General features: G+C 40.5%; 4 protein-coding genes across 8 annotated transcripts in view; 1 reads left to right on the top strand and 3 right to left on the bottom strand.

Moving 5' to 3' along the window:
- LOC311270590 (transcription factor COE3) overlaps positions 1-548 on the bottom strand; it is a 94,804-nt gene extending 94,256 nt beyond the window's left edge. The window contains exon 1 of one of the 3 annotated variants that reach the window (XM_084375557.1): positions 459-548. The gene's annotated coding sequence lies outside the window, so the exon portion shown is untranslated. The remainder of the gene's footprint in view (positions 1-458) is intronic. The other 2 variants (XM_084375555.1, XM_084375556.1) reach the window with 2 other exon arrangements.
- Positions 473-13,299, top strand: smndc1 (survival motor neuron domain containing 1). Of its 2 annotated transcripts, none has more exons than XM_084375562.1 (6): positions 473-566; positions 9,356-9,475; positions 10,199-10,341; positions 10,712-10,873; positions 11,464-11,617; positions 12,443-13,299. In XM_084375562.1, exons 2-6 carry the CDS (start codon positions 9,356-9,358, stop codon positions 12,578-12,580), a joined length of 717 nt encoding a protein of 238 aa, XP_084231688.1. In that variant the 5' UTR covers positions 473-566; the 3' UTR covers positions 12,581-13,299. The 2 variants fall into 2 exon arrangements, with proteins under 2 accessions (XP_084231688.1, XP_084231687.1); XM_084375561.1 differs by lacking the exon at positions 473-566 and adding an exon at positions 8,849-8,980.
- On the bottom strand, positions 5,394-7,069 carry LOC311270177 (alpha-2A adrenergic receptor-like). Of its 2 annotated transcripts, none has more exons than XM_084374922.1 (2): positions 7,002-7,069; positions 5,394-6,753 (listed from the first exon to the last, which is right to left on the bottom strand). In XM_084374922.1, the coding sequence occupies exon 2, from the start codon at positions 6,612-6,614 to the stop codon at positions 5,445-5,447; it is 1,170 nt and encodes a 389-aa protein (XP_084231048.1). In that variant the 5' UTR covers positions 6,615-6,753; positions 7,002-7,069; the 3' UTR covers positions 5,394-5,444. The 2 variants fall into 2 exon arrangements, with proteins under 2 accessions (XP_084231048.1, XP_084231047.1); XM_084374921.1 differs by having other exon boundaries at positions 5,394-6,786; positions 6,948-7,033.
- A 115-nt stretch (positions 13,300-13,414) lies between the features above and the next one.
- Positions 13,415-20,729, bottom strand: LOC311270593 (max-interacting protein 1-like). The gene is made up of 6 exons (XM_084375560.1): positions 20,353-20,729; positions 19,219-19,321; positions 19,032-19,061; positions 17,646-17,760; positions 15,574-15,745; positions 13,415-15,426 (listed from the first exon to the last, which is right to left on the bottom strand). The coding sequence occupies exons 1-6, from the start codon at positions 20,579-20,581 to the stop codon at positions 15,263-15,265; spliced, it is 813 nt and encodes a 270-aa protein (XP_084231686.1). The 5' UTR covers positions 20,582-20,729; the 3' UTR covers positions 13,415-15,262.
- Between the last annotated feature and the right edge of the window lie 814 nt (positions 20,730-21,543).

The raw sequence follows: 21,543 nt of genomic DNA, 5'->3' as shown, positions 1-21,543 counted from the left end.
CATGATGTACACCGATTTTATTTTATTCCAAAGCTATAAAGGTCTCTCGAGGATTCAGGAAATGTGTGGAAAAACACCGGTAGGTGTTGCCAGACACCAGCGAAGCTTTTACAACTTGCTTAAACAAACGCTAGCTCTTAGCAGCTAACTTTAGCTAATCGTCAATCCGAACGTCTCAAGTGCAACTCACGTAGCGGCTAACGTTAGCTACAGTGGGGTCATATAATTAATTATTTTATGCGAAATACATCGTTTGTCCACCGTCAGTCATATTACAATCGTGATGATTCAATTATTTTTTAACACCACTTTATATGTTTGGTCCTGAGGGTGCCAGCATACCAATATCTGGCTAGCTAGCATTACCTCCACAGTTACAACGTTCAGTTGCTGTTAGCAACAACGACCACAGGCAATATCAGAAACAAAATGCTTAATACATTTTTAAAAGCCATTACCTGTTCAGGAGTGGGAAGGCAGATGTCTAATACTTGACGCAGGGACATCTGTCGATTGAAGTCATCTGGAAATAAAACACACCAGGTGCCATCTGCTGACCTTTACAGGTAACTGCCACAACCCACCCACCTGAATCCACACACTTAATGTCATAACTGAAGTATGAGTGTAGTAAGTAAGTGTCAGAGACATAATATGAACATGGTCACAGGCTCAGGTGCATCTGCAGGACCACTCTACTATCCACTCCTATGTTTGAAAACATGGAGGTCACTGAAATTGCTCCTCTTTGCCACAAATACACAGTGTGTTGTCTTGTCCAGAAAACTGGATTTCAACAGCCGTCACTGACATCTTGATATATTACTTTTACTGCAAGTAATAACCTCAGATATTGATTTCTGCATGATGTAATCTCGTCATGTTTTCACTTCAAATAATCATTTAGCTATTGTGACTTGTGTTTTCCAGTGTCCACAGCAGTAGTCAGTAGGTTTGTCCTGTCAAAAAGAGATTAAAAAAACAAGATGATGCTGACACCCCTTGCAACAGATGACAGGTGGAAGGAAGAGCAATGACTCCACAGAGATGCCCCAGTTGATAGTGTGGTACAGCGCGGTCTGTCTGTGTGTAGGTGTGTTTACTGACATCATACTGAGGGATGAATTGTTTTCCACAACAGCTGATTGGTGGACACAGATAAAGTACAATGATAGTAAGCTGTTGTTTACTTTGTGTTTCCGACATCCTGTGTTTTGCCGAAGCGTGTGCATGAGGATGAGAGTAGGCCAGACTGGAATTGGATACGATCGATGGCATAGACAGGACAAGACGGCTAAGGAAGAATTATGGTGTCCGGAGCAGGAGATTTGCCAGAGCTTAATTTTGTATCAATGAGGATTCACTGCAGAACGTAGAAAGCACAGATGTAGATGATGCATGAAGTTTCACAGACAGCAGAGTATCTACTTGTGATAACAGTGAGCAAAATAATCCAATTTTTCAAACTTATGCAGTCCTTTTAAATTGAATTTGACCTTATTGTTGACAGATTTTTAAAGTTGACACTGTTCTGATCAACTGGTGTCCATATAAATGATATATCTTCTTAATATGACAGATTTTTGAGGTCATGGTAAAGACAAATGAGTATGTTTTGGGACAGTATCACCCCTTTGCCCCCTATTTTTTCTCATCTCTCTCTCACCCCATATTACACACTTTTTACACAGATTGTTTATGAATGAATCATCACAGATTGTTATTTTTAAAATGCTCAAAATGAATGAACAAAACAGAACGCACCTACTTTGTTATACAAATATTAGATGAAGAATTATGGACTAACATTTCAAACCTCATATTTTGTGCTATCCCTTCAAAGTTATCATTTCCTAGCTTACGTGTTGATAAAAGAATAATGTGATATTGGATGTTTATAGTATTTTTATCTGTGTGGTAAATTCAACAACCCCTGTGAAATACGCTCCTGTTAATGTATCCTGGTGGTTGTTGGGCTAGATAATTTGAAAGTAAAGACATTTTTGTCATATTCTATATATTTTAATTCATACCTGTTTAAATTTGATGATATTTTTGGTATGGCATATCTATTTATTTATTCATTGAGTCATTTATATATTATAATATAATATAACATCTTGGAAAAAACGGAGGTAAAATATGAAAACATGAATGAGTAATGACTATATTGGCTTACCCAAAGAATGAACCTCCATTTGTTGATACATTTGATATATTAAGTAAATTCCACATCATCTATGTGTTTTGGCTCTCTGAAGTCCCAGTGGGATCCTCATTCCTCTGGGGTTTTCTTGAGCTCCTTTCAGATGAGCATGTTTTGCAAAGTTTTTTTTTTGATGAGCTAAGAAAATATAACAACCTACTATCTACTATCTTTTTTTTTTAATCCTAAATACTAATCACAATAATCCCCTTCTCGGGGATTGCATATCAACATGCCCTCTAATAGGTACAATCTTGGCAGGCAAAAAATAAATTGGCCTGGCAAGTCATTCAGAAAATATCCATGTTATCAAATTTTCGTACTGATGTGGTTTAAAAATATTTTAGGTCCTGCTAAGAAGGCAATCATCCTCTCCATTCTTAGACAGCTGTAATTAAATGCATTAAACACACTAGAAAACTAGGGGTTAAAGTCAGATTCATTGAGAATAATTCCCATTACAGATGCAACGTTGAGCAGACAAAGTAACAGAGATTGCATGAGGCAAATTAAGCAGGACCTTCCTGCTGCTATCATCCCTCAGAATGTAATTTGATTATCTCGCATCCTTATCAATTCAAGAGGGAGGAAGTATTATACGCATGATGCATTGTGCCCAATTCATAATGAATGACCCAACATTCAATTAAAAACACTCTATTCATCACAAGCTCTGATTTAAACTTGTTAGTATGGTTTCGATGCGTCTGTCTGACTCTGTGCGATCCCGCCTCGCCATCCTCTGCATGTCTGGTGGGATGTTGACTGTTCTCTCTGGCCTGTTTGCTCCAGCCTCTTTCAGATACATGACTAGCAGCTTTAACAAGCACTCATTGAGTCGTATGCGGGTGAAATTAGAAGGCGAGCTGTGTGAAAGTTGTGGGAACTCCTGCCAGAAGCAGCTTATAAAGTATGGTTTTATAAGCTCTGGTGTCACGGCGAGCATAAATCGTGATGCTCTGAAGTGGCCTTTAGAGGGGGTAATAAATCATTGTCGCAGCAAAGTGGACGTGTGAGTGTGTACACAACTAACCAAACTGTTTACAGTTGTAACCAGCCATATTTTACAGCGGTGTGACGTGAGGCGTGGAAGATTGAAGGCCAAATTTCATTGAAACATTACAGATTATAAAACATTCAGTAACTCAGGATTAATTTGATATGTCACCATTGTTTATGTGGTTTAACTAATCAAGAGATATCGCCGAGTCAACTCTTGATTGAATTTTTATGATTTCTTCCATTTCATTTGTCTTTTTGGGCAATGGGTATTTTGACATTTAATCTCTCTATTGCTTGGCGAGCGTGCGCTTTAAAAACTTAATGAATGCCTCTTGCTGCTCAAGCATAGCGACGGACTCCATTATAGTTATAGTAGTCATTTTAATTAAAGGATGCATTCAGATTGCAATCACTACGCTTTAATCTTTGGAGACACATTGATGCACCATCGATGTGGGCCAAGTACAATTATTTTTAGGACTGTCTTGCAATTTTTTTATGGTACTAAACATAAGGTTGATTGCTCCGTATTAGCCTAATATAAAAGGCTACATTTAAATCCAGATGTTCCAACAACAGTAATAACTGATTGAATTTTTTGTTCACTCTTCATAAGTGCTGTTATGGCAGGGGCCACTGATTTTTCCCAATGCAGTTTAAACATATTGATCCCAACTGTGAGCGTCAGTGTCCCGGCAAAGCCTCGCAATGTTTAAACAGCTTACGGAAATGGCTTTATCTTGCATAAACTGTCTTTGCCACAGAACCTCAAATACTAACAATTTCCTAATATTTCTCTCATCAGATTGTTCGTGGGAACTCGGCAATACAGCAGGTTTATAGTTCACCATTTGTGGTGAGCAAAAGAGGTTGTATTTTGAGATCCAGAGACGTGGTTGAACCCAAACGTGTACCACAGGAATCTCAAAACACCAGAGTCCCAGAGAGCGAGTCATGGGAATCATTTACTTAATGTTCTGTATATATGAGAGGTGGTTAGTGGAAAAGTTTGCTAGTTAGAGCAATCAGGGATGGTACATTTACTTTATGTTATGTTCCCAGGCTGCTGCTGGTCTAAAAGTCTTCGTTGAATAAAAGTCAATACGCAGAAAGGTTATGGTGTCGTGACAGGTGTGCTAACAAAGGAGAAGAGACAGAAGAGACAAAGTAAAGGAACAGAACACATTGATAAGCCTGTGTTGATATTAACCTCACAGTGTCACTTGCAGCAGCCACTCATATTTCTAACGCTGCCTGATTTCTGTCTGACTCCAGGGGATGATTTAATGATATCCTGATATGCAGGGCTATAATTCATGATAACCTGCATTCAATATTGTTGTCCACACCTCCTAGGCATAATTATCTTTTGATGTAATTGTCTTGTTCTCATGATGAGTGAAGGAGATAGTTGGTGGTATGGGAATACCACCGTTACAGATGCAATGTGCTTTCATGTGTTCTTGCTGTTGTTTGTAGACTACAGTTGTACAAAGATAAATAATTAAATAGGTCACATTTACTATAATTATCTGCTTTTCTAAGTCTGATGGCAATTACGGAGAGAGTTTCTGAGTAATGTGCGTCATTTTGGGGATTTCATGTGACGTACTTATTGAGCATGACTCAGTTTTCAGTCATTATGAAACTATTGGCCATGTGTGTCCACATTATTTGTAACAAATTGCAAAATGGCTGCGGGTAAAAGAAAATGTTGCACTCCAATATGGCTGTCATTTTGAAAAATGTCTAAATCATGTTTGCATTAGCAGCCTTAAAGATCTGACTTTATATGGCCCACATTGTTATTTTCACAGTTCTCTGTTAGGAGTTATATGCAGCAGTAATAAATCTAAATCAAATGTCTGTCAGGAGATTATCTCTGACTTATACATTTAAATACTGTTACAAAACAAACACACACATGCAGAAAATGTATAATTTATGTTGTCACAGGTGTACAGTGTCAAAATCTAAACTCAAAGGTTGTCACAATGTAAAAGAAACTGCACGTGAGTTATTTGTTGCATTATTTAATACAACAAAACAAACATTTACAGATGTGGAAGAACACACACTGTTACAACACAAAAAGCAAAATATGCAACATTTCACATTTTTCAAATATTCAATAAATATATTTTAATATCTTCTTAACGTAATATTTACAGTGATATGACCCTTAATGCAGATGAACAAAAATGCTGTTTTGGAAATGCATTCATAAAACTCTTATTTATAACTGTCTTCTGTCCCTTTTACAAAGGATCTTTTTAAAAGACTTCCTGAAGTCATGATTGAATATGGTGTATATAACAGGATTAAGTGAGCTATTGCAGTAACCCAACCAGAAAAACATTTTGAACAATGTCTCCGGGACAAAGTCGCGGCAAAACACAACAGTGAGCGTGTATGTGAAGAAAAAGGGGAACCAGCAGAGAACAAACACTCCCATGACCACAGCCAGAACAAATGTGAAGCGCCTCTCTCTGCGCTGCCTTTCTTTCCACCTGCCCACTCTCACACAGGGCTGCACCTCTGGCTTCAGAGGGGTTTCTCCCAGCTTCACCTGAGCCACTCGGGTTGTTCTTATAGCCCTCTTCTTCATTCGGGAGCACAGGATGGTGTCGTTCCCATCAGACGAGGACGGCTCTTCCTCCACATTCAGCCCGTCGACCTCTCTACCCTCCCCTCTTTCCACCTCCCCCGCTTCTCCCTCCTTTCTTTCCAGGTTGCCAAATTGTTTTTGCTTTTCACCTGGTGGGTCTCTGGTTCTTTTCTTGGCAATCAGGTAGATTCTTGCATACACCATAATCATGACCGCGCAGGGTACAAAGAAAGAGGCAGTGCTGGAGAAAATGATGTACCATTGTTCTTCAATAACTTCACACTTAGGGCAGTTATTTTCACCGTCGTTCTTTTTCATTAGGATGAGCGGAGGGAATGATATGAGGGCTGCCAGCACCCAAACTATGAGGATTGTGCATTTAACCCTGCGCGGTGTCCTTCTCAGGTTGTACTCAATCGCTTGAGAAACGGACCAGTATCTGTCCAGGCTGATGGCACACAGGTGAATGATGGATGAGGTGCAGAAGAGCACATCCAAAGCCAGGTAGATTCCACACCACCCTGGACCAAAGTGCCAGCAACCCATCAGTTCCTTCGCTAAAGAGAATGGTATCACTAGGGTGGCAACTAGGATGTCTGCACATGCCAGAGAGACTAAAAACAAGTTCTGGGGGGCTCGCAGGGCTCGGCTTGTGTTCACAGCAATTACTACCATGACGTTGCCAAACACAGTCAGCAGGGTGAGGATACCCACCAGGAACGTTAGAGGCAAAGAGGACTTCACAGTATAAGCATGTGGAAAAGTCTCATTTCCGCTGGTGGAGTTAAGACAACCCATCACGATGAGCCGTGGTTTCGATGATATTGACCGAGCACCGTCTTTTAAGGAGGTTTGGAAGCGTTGATTGCCAGAAGTCTGTTAGTATCATCCATTCAGGAGCGCAGAATCAGAGAACTGAGCCTCCTCACTTTGTTCGCTGGAAGAGATTGTTGAAAAGAAATCTTTGCTTCTGTCAGTGAAAAAATAGACACCAACTGAGAAGAATTACGAGAAAATGTTTCTTAATATTAAAAAGACAAAAAATATATTGAACTAACTTTAATTTAGTTCCCACATCAGATCATTCAAAAACAGAAATATTCTTTAAAAAAGAATTCTTCATCCACCAACCTTTCAGAATAAAAACTTGCATCCCTTGGAAGACATTTCATAAAACAGACTTACATCGCAGAGAGTGCTGGCTCAGGCAGATCTTTTTCATCTGTTGTGGGTGAAGTGGAGAGTACGTCTTTTATATGGGTTGATCTGACGCTGAGGATCTGTGATGCTGGCTCCACTTCAGTGAGAACGGGAATGGGCGGAGTTCATCTGCAGCAGGAGATTTAAAAGCAATTTGGTGAAGCTCCCAGACCCTGAAACCATCGGCTGATTATGACTTTAACAGTATTTGTGATTTATTGGAGTAATATCTGCAGTCTATTAAATTACAATGGATTAAGAGTACACTCTATATGGCTTTGTGGTTCATGAGCAAAATGTTCAGATATATCTTCAGAGAAAATAATATCCGAATCTATAGAGAAGATCAGAGCCGCTTAGTGAAGAAATCTGTCACTAGTGGTGCAAGAGAACAGCAACAGCAGGATATCTGAGAGAATACAAATTTCAGCTTGACGAATGTTTGCTTAACTTATAACAAAGTATCATAAATCAAAGTGTGCTGAGTCATTTATTCTACTTAATACACAAATAAAACCATTAAAAGTTTTTGTGTTTCTTCCACTAAACTATAGTCAACTACACTGCAAAAATGTGCTGCTGTATGATATTTATAGCAAGGTTGTACTTGTGAGTGCCGGATAATAACATACACTGCTGACAAGGATTTTGACCGTGGTAGCGTGCGATTGCATGCAACAACATGAGTAAAAGGAGCACGCTGTCCATTGCATTATATTATTGTTATTGTCTATCAATGTGCTGCTTAATTTAAAGTTGTTTCAAGCATGCCAACCAGATTGTTATGTAATCTATCTAGCACTCAACACGTGATTTTTACCATTATGACTTAATGATATTTGTTCATTAGGAGCATTAAAAGGCTTTGTGTGTGTGAAGAGTTATGTGTTTAGTGCTCTGAGGCATCTCTGTGCTGTACTCTGGTCATTAACATTAATGCTAAAGTACAAAGTCTTGTATGTTTTGTTTTAGCACAACTTTGCCAGATCACTTGAGGAGAGGAGCACACTAAGAGCTCCCAACCCTCTCTGCTTGTAACCACTTAATACAAAGCCACGTCTACATGTGACCATGTCTACTTTAAATGAAAAAGTATTTTAAGTAGCCATTTTGTTTATCATCCTACTGGTCCCTTAGTAATGATCTCATGACCACTCAGACTATTCTCGCGACCCTTGGGGTATCTCAGCCTCCTTTTTGGGAAATCCTGTGGCTGTGACACCACACCGACCTTAACCCAAAGTTAGACATTATCTATTCTCCTTCTTGCGATGGAAAGTCGTATGAAGTTTTGTAGTCCACAAAACATTTCTGGAGCCACACAGAAAAAACTACAGGAGTAGATGTGGACTTTTTTACGACATTAAAAACACCTCATCTCATCCGGTGTATTTCAAGTCTCTGGAAGCCCAAAATTGATTGAAAAAACATTATTTACATCCACGACGCACTTTAAATTTAGCAGCTGCAGGGTGTATATAACATATTTTCTAATCAGTTTTTGATTAAAGGGCTTCTGGAGCTTGGATTACACTGGATGAGCTGTTGATTTTTTTTTCTTTTTGTTTGTTGTTTCTTTATGTTTTTGTTGTGAACCCCCAGATATGTTTTGTGGACAAAGAAACTTAATCTGGCTTTCCAGAGGAGTAGATAATGACTGAATTTTCATTTTTGTGTGACCTTTTTCTTTAAGTCATTATGTTAATACTCGCATGTACATTTTAGCTGAGTTTTTAACCCCAGACTGAACATACCACTGTGAGCAGTGCCGCAGGGGGCGCTAACGAGCTGCTCTTCTCTGTACTTGACGTGATCATCGTTGTTATCGCGAGAAAATTCTATCACGAGCTTCCGGTTGTCGGAGAGCGTACTGTTGTTCTTTTGAGCAGGCGTTATTGGCGATTTTTACCGAGTTTAGACTTGAATGCTTACGGTATTTATCTGTCAAGAACATATATACCGAGGTAAGATTACACACTAACACGTTGTTTTATGATTTCCCCTCTGCCTACCGTAGCTAGCATTAGCCGTCGTCCGTTACACTTGTGTCGACGAAACAGGGCCGAGGGATCTTGCTAACCGTGTTAGCGTAAAGCTAACGTAAATGTTGTGACATAACAAGCTAGCGATATTATGTTTTCTCGCTAGATTTGTTGCAGCCCATGTTCATCTCATTTAGCATTTAATACACGAGCTGTTTGTGTCTATAGGTAATCGCCAATCTAAGAGAGCTTTCTTATTTAAGTTGTTTACCTTTAGCTTTTCGGACGTGCTAGGTTAATACAGCTAAAGCTAGCCAACTTTTCCAGAAAACTGTCCTTTTTTTTGTCAATACGCAGATGTCGGACGACTTGATGAAACAGTTAAGCAGCTACAAAGCCCAGCTACAGCAAGTAGAAGTTGCTCTATCCACCGACCCTGACAATGAAGATCTCCTTAAACTCCAGAAAGACTTGCAGGTTTGTATGTCTGTGTGAATAGGATGCTTCAAAGTGTTGGATGTGTACATTACACGTAAGGCGTATTTGTCATTGCTGGAGTTGTATGGAGGCATGAAAAGACTGTTTTATGAGTAACTGAATACCAAATCCTTAATATGATTAAATCAGTGCTACAGCGACTAATCAATAGGTCGTCAACTACTAAACTAACCGACAACTACTTTGACAATTAATGAATCTGTTTGGGTAAAATTTCATTCAGAAGTCTCTGATTCCAGCTTCTTAAATGTCAATGTTTTGTAGTTTCGTTACTCCTCCATGCCTGTAAACTGAATATCTTTGGGTTGTGGACATAGAAGACATTTTAGGACGCCACCTTTGGCATTGGGAAAGACTGATAGACATTTTTTTTACCATTTTCTAACATTTTGTAGACCAAAACACTCATTGATTAATCTAGAAATTAATCTAATTAAGATTTAAAGACAAGAAAAATTATCCCTAGTTGGCCTAAATTTAAGCGCTTGAATAGCGATTATTAAACTGAATCTACAGTATGTCACTGAAATATTGTACCTACCCAAACATTATTTTAATTTAGTACTGTAAATTATTTTACAATGAATAGCTTCTTTTTTTTTCTTTTTAATTTTTTACCATGGGCTATATTGCTAACAAAAGGGGGAAATTTCATATGTGCTCCATGAACACCTAACCCACTTTTGACTGTTTCTTCTACAGGAAGTTATCGATTTGACAAAAGACCTCCTGACCTCGCAGCCCACTGAAGGTACTTCTACCACCCATGGCTCAGAAACAGTCCCCGTTAAGCTCGGCTGGAAAGTTGGGGACAAGTGTATGGCTGTGTGGAGTCAGGATGGACAGTGAGTATCACAGACCTCTTCTCAGAAAACATTACATGCAACTGCAAACCTTATACTCTAGCAATGCAATTTGAGTAATTATTTGAGCAATGGTTTTATGTATTTAGTTCTGTCCACCAATGTTAATGTAATGAGTTTTGATGATTTTAGTTTCATGGATGTTCGATCAGAAGGGACAAATGTTTGTTTGTGCAATGTTTATATTCTTGTGGTGAATTGTATATAGAAAAATGGCCAAAGAGTGTCCTATAGTCACATATCGCACAGATTTTTCATCCAGTATTATGTATGAGTGTTAAGCTTTACTTATTTAGTGGAGCTTGAGTCTTTGGCTCATACTCACCTGCTTACAGACGTGATTCTTTGACAGGGTGTATGAGGCTGAGATTGAGGAGATAGACCGAGAGAACAGCACTGCAGCAGTTACCTTCGCTGGATACGGGAATGCTGAAGTGATCCCTCTGCAGAACCTCAAAGCAGCAGAGGAGGGGAAACGTTCTGATGAGGATGGGAGTGGAAAGCCAAAGTCAAGGTATGAACAAAACTCTTGTGTTTCACTCAAGCCAAAAACAAACTAACCAACTGTTGCTCTATTCTCCTTTTTAGTTTCATGATTGGAAATGTGCTTTGATTTCCACTCTTGCCTAAAACGCACAGCATTTTATTTTACCTTACGGTCCACATCTCATAAAGGCCTGAATCTATTTCATTTTTTAAGGCTCCTGCAAATTTTATGACTATGATTCTAGGAAATAAGCACAAGCGACTAGTGTTCAGTAAACGCCACACTTTGTCATTCTCCTTTTGCCTTGTGATGACATCCATCTATTCACCTCTCATTTCAAGTTGGTTGCACAGTAGATGATTGGCAGTTTTCCCCTTCGTATACTGTAGACATCTAAAGAAATAATTTCTTGGCCAGGTTGATCACTTGTTGATTTTTGGATAGTGTCCTAAATTATCCAGAAACCATTATGGCAGCTCTGGAAAGTAAACTGTTAAGTTATTCTGTACACTGGGCTTCACTGTTTTTATTTCATATTTGTTATAGCATGTTTGTTATTGTATTTGTACATCATGGACGGAGTTTAAATGTCTGTCTTTTCTTGTCTGTCTTTCTAGGAAAGAGCAGATAGCAGAGCAGAGGGAGTACAAGAAGAAGAAAGCCCAGAAGAAGGTGGCGAGGATGAAGGAATTGGAGCAAGAGAGGGAGGAACAAAAGTCAAAGTGGCAACAGTTCAACAACAAAGCGTACTCAAAGAACAAGAAAGGACAGGTACGTTTTCTTTTTATGGAGGCCTGAATTTATTTTAGTGTAGTGCTGGGAAACCTGTGGTGCATTGAGCAAAGGCAGTGGGCAGTAGTTATATTCTGTAGATGTCTTCTTTCTTGCATGATGTTGGTTTCCACAGCAGCAGGTCTGTAGTGAGTTCTCGAATGGGATAATGTTTAAACCAGCCAGGCTCTGTGATAGTAGAAAAAATATGAGGCGACAACTGGCAAAGCGTGGTGTCCATCAAGTCACAAAGTCGGGTGATCTAACTGAGATTCTGTCTTAATTTCACAGTAAAAAAATGACTGGTAAATTAATCCATTCCCAGACAAGGCAAATGTCAAATTTGAATGACTTTAAATGAGCCAGACTGAAACGTATGGTTCTCCTAAATCAAATGATGTATGGGACTCGATGCTCACTGCTAGAATAGGGTGGAATATTTTAAATGAATACTGGAGAGTCAGGCAACACAAAAATTATTCAAGGACTTTGAGGGTTAAGCTCTTTGCAGGAATTCAGTTCCTACATTGAAACTGAGGTATCAAATAAAAATGAGCAAAACTAAACAGTGAATTCACACGGTTGAGAAATCCAGAATGTTGGCAGACACCAGAGCTGTGCTAGCTAATCCACCCCTTGTCCTTCACACTACATGGTATTGCACCCTGCAGCCTGGTATGCGACTGGCGGGGCAGGTAACTTGAAACTAGTGGCCTGCTGCCCGTGAATTACTGCTGGAAGATTGTATGTGTCTGTAGTAGATGTACCCGACAGACCGTTGCTGTATAATCATTAATTATGGCTTTTTCTGTTTTTCTTTTGTAGGTAAAGAGGAGTATATTTGCATCCCCGGAAAGCGTAAATGGAAAGGTTGGAGTGGGAACATGTGGTATTGCAGACAAGCCTATGACCCAGTATCACGACACGTCAAAATACAATGTCAGACATCTAATGCCACAATGACCTCATATATTGTGTATATAATAATCCACTGTACACTAGCTGTATCGGTGTTTTCCATTGTGTTTATACATGATTTAAGTTTCTCAAGTAAAGAAAGCTTTGAAAGGAGTTGCTTGCACACCATTGTTTGAAAAATTGATGTAGTTTTCTTATATATTATGTAGGTACAACAACATAAAAATCCAAATGGAGGGGATTTCCCCTGTATTTGAGCAAGGTCACCTGTCGTGTAAGAACAGGAAGTGTCGTTGTAGAAAATCTGTAGAGTTTGCTGCCTGTGTCCAATTTCCACGAGGCCAAATACTAAGATGTGTACAAGTAAACACCTGTAGACTTGGTGTGTACATTTGAATCTGAACCCTGGTATATTGTGGAGGAGTCTGAACGTTAATAATGGTGTTCATTTAAGAGGGCTGATTTTTAAGTTTCCATTTCTGTATATTTAACAGTGAAATAAACATTGTTTTGTTTTCAGTTTTTTAAATACTTGCTTTCATCATTTTGACTGTTTGGACAGTATAGTTTAATCGTGGCTCTGTCAGGTCCTGTAGGTGGCAGTAAAGATTTGTACAATTATTATTAAATCCATTTCAAGAGCAGCATGCTGCAACTGTTACTACAACTCGTTTTTCCTTTAACTTGCATGATTTTTTTTTTGTTTGACATGTTCAACTGTAAAATGCTGAATGCAGTGTTTAATACAGAGCCGATTGATAATATATGTGATACTTTTCTTCCGACAAAATTAAGGCTGGCAACAGTTGCAGTCGGTCTTTAATACAAGAGACTCAAGTTGACAATAATAATGTTAGGCTTCAAAAAGGACAACGCTGGTTAATGTCTGGGTGGTAGAGGTTTATTAAGATTCCAGGGACAGTTATGAGGAACTGATACAAAGTATTAGCAGGGGACCAGCAGCACATGTTTTGCAAAATAGTCACCTTGGATGGCTGATTTGAGCACGAGAGAAAACATTCTGGGGTGTGCTTTGACATACTTCCTTAACAAAAGTCTTTTTCATAGTGCATTTTATAGTTTCCCAAACAGGTTGGGGGGAGAAAAGACCTGTAACAAGGAACTTTGTGCAAGAGTCATATACCCATGTTAAGACACAATTTGGTGGTGATCTACTTCGGACTTGGACCAAAAAAAATGCAGATAAATGGTCTTATTGAAATGTCTTATTTGGTTTCATGGATTCGAACAGGTCAGCAGTGCAATTCGGTGTGTCAAATACACATTGAATTATTAGTGGGAAGCCTCCAAATTTCAAGGATTTGAACTTTTTCCTGCTACAATACAAAAAAGATACAGTATTAAACATTGAAGTAAAAACCAAAATTGGTATTCTGTAGTGTTTATGTTCATGCTACAGACAATTTTTTTTTAAGACTTGTCAATCCAAAGCACATTACAACATGATTAGACAAGCTACATTCAACACACATGCACCATAGCTTTTTAAAAAAAAAAAAATCAATTACAATCGTTTTTACTAAAGATTATTATTAACGGGTACCACTACCGGAGCAAGTGGAAACTAGCAAACTGCAATTTGGTGTTGGACGGACAGAATAATGTGCTAAACACAGCCAACGTTCAAGATATGCTAAAACTAGGCGCGTTATTGCTTGAGCCTTGTGCTTGGACAAGTGCGGGATAGCTTATTACTGTCTAAATAAAGTTGAATTTGCACACAGTGCGAAAGAGATGTGTCATTCTTTGAACAAAACACCATTTGAGTAATGCATTAAACCTGTAGCACTGCGTATGGGCTTAATTGTCAAGTAATTTGGTAAACATAAAAAAAACAAAAAACAAAGAAAAGGGTTATTTTTTTTTCATTCAAGCATGACCAAGACCTAGCTACAGTAAAATTAAATATACCAAAAATAAATACTATAATCATATGCAAAATAAATTAGTGGAACGAGGGTGGACTACACCACCTGTTTGGATGCGACTGTATGTCAGTCGGGAGGGACGCCACAGGGATCAATGATGGTTGTGGGTCCTAAAGCAGAGGTTATAGAAGTGTAATCAACATGTTGGAATGCAGACATAGTAGCCCTTGCCACTGGCTTGTACACGGACAAGAAGTGCCGTCTGGATATCGCATCCAAAGAAAAGGGGCAAAGTTTTTACAAGGCAAATGGAGCAAACGTTCCCAATGGTGAGCTTCTAGCTGGTATTGGGTATGTTTGTGTTTTCATGTTTCTTTTTTTTGCTGGTTTCAGAGGATCAACTTGACTAAAGGTAGCGTTTCCCCTTCAGTGTTGAACACTGGTGCGGACACGGGTCCTCTACAGGATCGGTATTGGGTGCAGGTATGGTTGATTCAAGCTGGTAATGGGTTTGCGGGACATTCAGGTTATTGTCGACTTGGAAAAATGAGGAAACTGTATATTGCCAAAATTTGAGGCTGTTGTGTAAAACGTTTCGTGTAGAGGAAGCCCCTTGGCTTTTGTAAGGAGACGTTTTAAACTTTTAGACTGAGTTGAACATAAGGCTGGTTCTCAGGGTGGAGGAGCTGTTTCATTTGTCGGTTAAAGGTGGGGTTGAGGCTGGTTCTTCTGAAGAAAGGTTACCTAAACTGCGGGGGAGAATGGAGCTGTAGGCTGGTACTTTGAAAGGTGAAAGCCATAAAAGACTGCAGCTGAAGTGAGAGTATAGGCTGGTGTTTTAAGCAGAGAAGGCCAGTTTTAGACTGCAAGTGGAGTAGCCCTCATCACTGGCTGTGCTCTGCCGGCTGCTGTGGTCGTCCAGGTCACTTGCACCACTGGTGCTTACACTGTCCATTTCTCCATGGGAGAACTCAGTGCTTTCCACATCCACTTCAATCTCCTCTGTTCGGAAAAAAAAGAGAAACGCAAATGAATACAGATACATTTTATGAATCATGTGAGTCTAAATATTTGAAATTGATACATTAAAGTCTAAAACTTTAATGATGCTGCAAAGTTTTCTCTCAGATAAAGGTCTGGTTCACTCACCTCTGTCAGACTCTGAGCGATCAGAGTCCATGCGGGAGCCCAGGCTGTCTGTACGGACCCTCTCCCGCTCTCCATGAGTCTGCAGCTGGGCTAGCTGCCTCTGCAGATGCCTCTGCTCCCTCTCTAAGGTCTCCAGCTGGTGTTGACTCCTCCGGTCCATATCTTCAAGTTTCTGAAATGCAAAAGAGTTCATTAAACTCTTGTTAAATTGGGCTCTAAAGATAATCAAGACAATCAACGTGCCTGGATCCAATGTGACATATTTGGTGTTTGCATGAATTAAATCAGACCATTATGACTGCACCCCTGTAGATGTTCCTCATGATTAACATGCATGAGAAGATGGTTAGCTCATATGCAGTGATGTGAGGCCCCCTGTGCCTCCTCATAAATTATTCAACACACGAGGATTGAAAGTTGCTGGTTGTAGAGGAATATCTGGTGTCTCTATGAAGTGGACGTACTACAACGATCACTGGATGAGAAAGCTGGAATAATTTGTTCATGGGTTACAAGTCATCTTGTCCTGCATATAGCTGAAACATTTATTTTGTACTCTCAGCTCTTATATACTAGTATTTATTGTATTATAAATATTCTATCTATCTATTGTATTATGCACTACTTGTATCAGTAAATGCAAGTCAGAGCACTGCTCTTCCTGTCACACAGTACAGGGCGTTTTCTGTTTTTAATACATCCTGCAGTCATGAGCTTAACGCTCGCTGCACCTGCACCACGCTTTTCACCCTCACACACAACCTCTGGTTCCAAAAATACAACACAGCAGCCTTCAGAAGCCACATTTCCTGGACTTCCAGCAGGCAAGTCCAGAATAAACAGTGGAAATCATACAGTGGGTACTTTATCCATTACCCCCCACTGTGATAAACTCCCAGACTGTTGCCAGGATTGTTTTCTTACTGCAGCCCTCAATCACCCCTCAACTGCCTCCCATTGCTAGAGTCTGCAAAGACTTGGCTTAAAAAAAAAAATCCAATATTTCCCCCCCCCCCCAAAAAAAAAAAGTGTATCTGGCTTTGACTGTAGCCATCAGGGGAGCAAGAGTGTTGAGTCTTGGATGCTTTACTGCTTCACAATCATTTGTGCCCATCGCCGGTCTCATGCAGTTCGGAAACACTCAGCGGTCCATTCAGGACAGACATGTTGCTCTCAAGACCAGTGGTCAGCGGACCATTCACATTATCCGGTAGTCTGAAGGACCTCAGTCGCCAAGGCTCAGAATCCAAAATCCAATAATCTGGAATTTAAAACCCAATTGTCGACATTATGATCGTCTGTAACAGTTTTGTAATACTGTACGTTCCTAATGGCCGAGCCGGTCGGATGGTGAACCTTAACAGATTGATGTTTTTAAGCCAGGCTACGTCATGAGTTTTGGTGAGGATGGCTGAGCATAATTAATAAAAGTAAATTCAGTGATGAAAACAATAAATCATCAAAAAAATGTTACAATGATAATTGTTTTATTATCGCATCATGGTCGCCCTGAATCAGATGTTTACTTTAGGCATGGAAGTGAGGCCAAACAGGAAGAGCTGTCTTCTCTTTTTCTGGTGTCAGCTACGATTGCTAAACAAGTGGCCAGCGGCAGGTGTTGAACTAACACACCAAGGAATATAGTAAGGTGGTAAGGTGTAAGGTGTACAGCAAGGTGTCAGGACAGCACAGCAGCTTGTACTTCAAGGAAAAACCAGAAAGTGTGGGCCATCGAGAATGTGAGCTCGGAGACTAAAACACAAATGTATCCCATGAATAAAAACGGGATCAGTCTATTGACTGGTAAGGCTTACATTACGTTAGATATCTAATGCACATACAGTCTCAGATATTGTTTAAATCTTGGGATCAGTGAGTGGCTGCTGGTGCTGTGCTTTACCTACTGTGAGAGGTCCAAATATCTGCTGTGGGAAAACAGCCTATTTTGGCACGATGACTGTTTATGGTTACGTTCCTACATTAACACATGGCCAGTCAGGAATAAAAAGCTGAATTTAGCCCTTAATCCCATTATTGTACCACACTACAGAGGTTGCTATAGACTACCACACCTTGATATGTGCTTTGGCCTTGTTGAGCAGTCCCAGTGTGGTGTGTCGACTGCAGTCTGGTCCCAGAGGGATGAGGGACTTCAACTTCTCCAAACACAGCCGTAGATGTGCTCGTCTGTGGGAAGAGACACAATCAGAGGGGTCATTTCTCTTTAGAGACAGCAGACATGGAATAATGTGCGTTATTTCCAGACTAATGCATTCTTGCTCCTCATCCAATTTGATTTGTATCGTAATAGTTAAGACATATAGCTATTTGATTGGTACTGATCGATTCGAATTATGATGCCATTAATTTGTCTGCGATGAGCGATGCAACAGTCAAAGCATCCAGGCACAATTTGTCTGTTTATCCATTTTGCAGTAGCAGTTACATACGGATCTGTGTGGCCCCGGATTCAAAAGCTACTGCTGACACTCTGTTTCTGGTCCACCGAGGCCTCTGGGCCTGTGGTCTGTACGAATGCAGAAAACTGACAAAGGACACTCACTATCCTTTCAAATCATGGAGTAAAATGTAGGTCAAGTTGTGATGTCATCTCTCCTCTCTGCATTGGCCACCATTTTATAAAAAAAAAAAGAAAATGTGAAAGAAGCCTCTTCCTCTTGAAGATGCAATTTTTTTCCTCGTCACTCGGTGCACGTCTCAAACCAATATTCTCACGCGCCCGGCTCGCCTTTGAAGATTAACTGGGCGTTTAATTTTAGGATAAATGTGTCCTGACATTTGTTTCCTGCTCAAAGCAAAGGGCTGCCTCATCCTGGAGCAACACAAGCAAGCTGCTGTTAGATCTGCAGCTGAGAATCTCTCAGGAAGGAGCCCTGTTGTCTGGAAACAGACGGTTCCCGTTTGCTGACTGGGGAAATGTCTGCATGTCCTCCAGGAGCAGCGCTGCTACTGAGGCTGCATTACACCTCCCGTTTATTTGCCTTGCAAAATGCACACTCGCAGTCGTTGACAAAAGGCTGAATTTCCAAGTTGTTGATAAAAAAATGGCCTTTTTTTTTAAAGGCCTGCGATGATAATAAGCTGATTTATAAGCCTGCAGCACATCTCGGTATGGTCACCGTATTTAGCATAGCACCCAGATATGCAAACATGGCAGAATGGAGAAGGCTTTCGGTTTATCAGCTTGAAGCTCCATTTTGAGACAGCTGGCTCTTGAGATAAAGGCCCATTTGCAGAGCAGTTTAAATACTGTGGGGATTTGTCTTTCTGCTTCTTCTGCACGTTCACATCCGCAACTTGTTATGCATACGAGACGAAACTTGATTTAAGTGAGATGGAAGTACAAATCTAAGCTGACCGCCCTTCTCATGTCTTTCAGTACTTGAGTGTTTTTGTCACAAACATACAAACGACCCTCTCAGTTTTGTCTCACTCACCTATTTTTTTCCAGCTCATTGTGTGCCGACCTGTTGAAATAATATAGAAACAAAACTCTTATTAATGCAAAACACAACATGTTGCACAACCTACGTGTGCAGAGCAAATCAGATAGCTGTGTGTGAACTAATGCTGCGATGGTTTCATAACCACGCTTTACATAAATGAAGACAAACATTAACATACCTATTGTGAATATTGTCCAATTTCCTGTTCTTGAACTTGCGCTGCTTCTGGTGGTGTGCCGTCTGGCCTGCAGGATATGTCGAAGCGTAGCCGTGCTCGCATTCTGGTGATGGAAAAAAAAAAAAAAAGATCAAGAGGATTAAATAGACTGTGCAGTTTTTACAAATGTGCTACAAGCAAAAAGGCTCCATGAAGGCTTGGATTTGCATGATGCATGTGACCTGATTTGGCCTGAATACTAAATTACATTTAAATGTGTGACCGAAGGCAGAAACCTCAGTGAACCCTCCTCAGAAACAGCACAGCCTCCCTACAATAAACACTTCTGATGCCAGTGCATTGATCTATCAGAGTAACAATATTTAGTGGACACACATTTACCCCAGCTGCACTACATTTCCCATGAACCCCCCAGCCCAATCCCAGTAACATGCGACGTCAGACATGAACCCGGCGCGCTATTGGCTGCCTGCAGTGACTCTCGCGCTGGGAACATGCGTCCCGACCAATGACAACTTTACAATTTGTTCCATGTGGAAACCATGTGAACAACACACACAAGGAAGCAGCAGCAGCTGCTCCTGAACATGATAGGTGCGCGTTGAATTGGACACTTTGATGGGGAAGTGAAGCTCCGAACCGCGGTTCCGTGTGCGCAACAGGGTCCGTGAACGCGACATTTCTACGGACTAGTCGAGAAAGAAGCTTGGATAGAAATATCAGCTCGGAAATGAGGTCTCAAACACCACAAATGTCTACACGTATTAACCTAAATGTGCACATATGCAGAATAATAAAGTCACTGAGCGGTGCCTGATCCAGTTCGGTTCTGCAGAAACCAAACCGAGTGTGAGCGCATCAGTCAGCTGCAGGGCTACTGTTGCAGTAAAAATGCAAAGTGCTTCCTGGATCCAGACAGAGGCTTCCTTTCCTTTCCGCTTCTCTTACATTCCCCTCATATGTGGTCGGAGCCGGTGGATTAGTCCACAGCCTCCCGGGAGCAGGTGAATTACCGCCGGCTGCTCCGGGGCCAGTTCATCCGGTCCGCTGCGCGTCTTTTGTCGCCTTCGCCTCTATTGTTGTCTGCCCGGCGCATTACGTGTTAATATCCCCTGCAAGCCCGTGTTTACTTACTTCCGCTGCTCTTCTCGACATTTTCTATGTAATTCGCTGCATCGAGAAGCACTTGCACGTTCTTCATGAAAGTGCCGATTTGGTCCATTGCGGAACATTTGGAGTATAAAACGTCGCTGAATGAATAGTCGGACATCTCTCCGAAATCCTGCTGGTCCATGGACGCATCAGACTCCGACAGGACCTCTTCGGGTTTCAGCTCGCTGTGCTGTCGCATGTACTTAACCATTTTTCACTTCTTTCTTTTTCTTTTCTTTTCTTTTTTTTGTTTTGTTTTGTGGGGGGATGTGACAAATAAAGCGACGCTGGAAATTGTTTCTTCCTTGTCCCGTCTGCGAGCTCTGAGCCGATGACTGAAATGAACTGGGCTCGATGGAATTGCAGTCCTTAGCCTCAGCCACTTGCCCTACTTGGTGGATAATCCCTCCCACTATCGCATGCACATTGCATTCATTGTCAACCGTGCCATGATAAATCCTCATTATCAATACTGCAGGAGAGTACCAACAAAATAACACACGCATAAGCGCCGGCTTTCATTTGTCGGAACAATAGCCGCTTTATTTCAGAAGGCATTAATATGGGAATAATTATGACAGATGAGGAGCTGCCTTTCATGTGCACGCAGCTCGTGTCTGCAGACTGGGGGGGGAAAAGTGAAAAGCATAATAAAAAAAAAGGCCACATGGCAGAAGGTGGTTTTAGGTTTGATGAAGTGCAAACTGGATCTCAGGCACAGGGCTGATCTCTGATGGGATGCTTTAAAGGTGCAGTGTGTAGTTTAGGGGAGATGTTTTAAACGGGAGCGAAATATCTTTGATTTTTTTTTTTTCATGCCTAAACAAACAAACTCTTTGTTTTCAAAACTGAATAAACAAACTGACCTTTAAAGGACAATTTCTTACTGTTTTACTTTGTTAAAATGTGGCGGACCCTGCCAGCGTTCTAGCTTCAAACGGTGTTCTGGGACCTTATTTTCCTCTGAGATCAGCTTGTTTATTCACTTATTGAACAATGTATTATCACCTCATTTATATTGCAAGTATGCAAATTCTGAGTTTGAACTTCTTCTCCAAAACTACATACTGCCCCTTTAAGGTGATTTACATCCCAAAGTTAGGAGTTTTGAGCTGTGTGTCGCTGCATACAGAACATTTATATGATTTCAGAGGCATTTTCAGATTATTTTAT

Source organism: Pagrus pagrus (genome assembly GCF_965226575.1).
Source record: "Pagrus pagrus genome assembly, chromosome: 15".
Taxonomy (NCBI): domain Eukaryota; kingdom Metazoa; phylum Chordata; class Actinopteri; order Spariformes; family Sparidae; genus Pagrus; species Pagrus pagrus.
This window is presented reverse-complemented; position numbering and strand designations above follow the sequence as displayed.

Coding starts and splice junctions, on each gene's coding strand:
- LOC311270177 (XM_084374922.1), bottom strand. CDS start 6,614: ATGGGTTGTCTTAACTCCACCAGCGGAAATGAGACTTTTCCACATGCT.
- smndc1 (XM_084375562.1), top strand. CDS start 9,356: ATGTCGGACGACTTGATGAAACAGTTAAGCAGCTACAAAGCCCAGCTA. Junction 10,342..10,711: donor GTGTGGAGTCAGGATGGACA/GTGAGTATCACA, acceptor ATTCTTTGACAG/GGTGTATGAGGCTGAGATTG. Junction 10,874..11,463: donor AGTGGAAAGCCAAAGTCAAG/GTATGAACAAAA, acceptor CTGTCTTTCTAG/GAAAGAGCAGATAGCAGAGC.
- LOC311270593 (XM_084375560.1), bottom strand. CDS start 20,581: ATGGTTAAGTACATGCGACAGCACAGCGAGCTGAAACCCGAAGAGGTC. Junction 19,322..20,352: donor TGTCGAGAAGAGCAGCGGAA/GTAAGTAAACAC, acceptor TTCCATCACCAG/AATGCGAGCACGGCTACGCT. Junction 15,427..15,573: donor TCGCTCAGAGTCTGACAGAG/GTGAGTGAACCA, acceptor TTTTCCGAACAG/AGGAGATTGAAGTGGATGTG.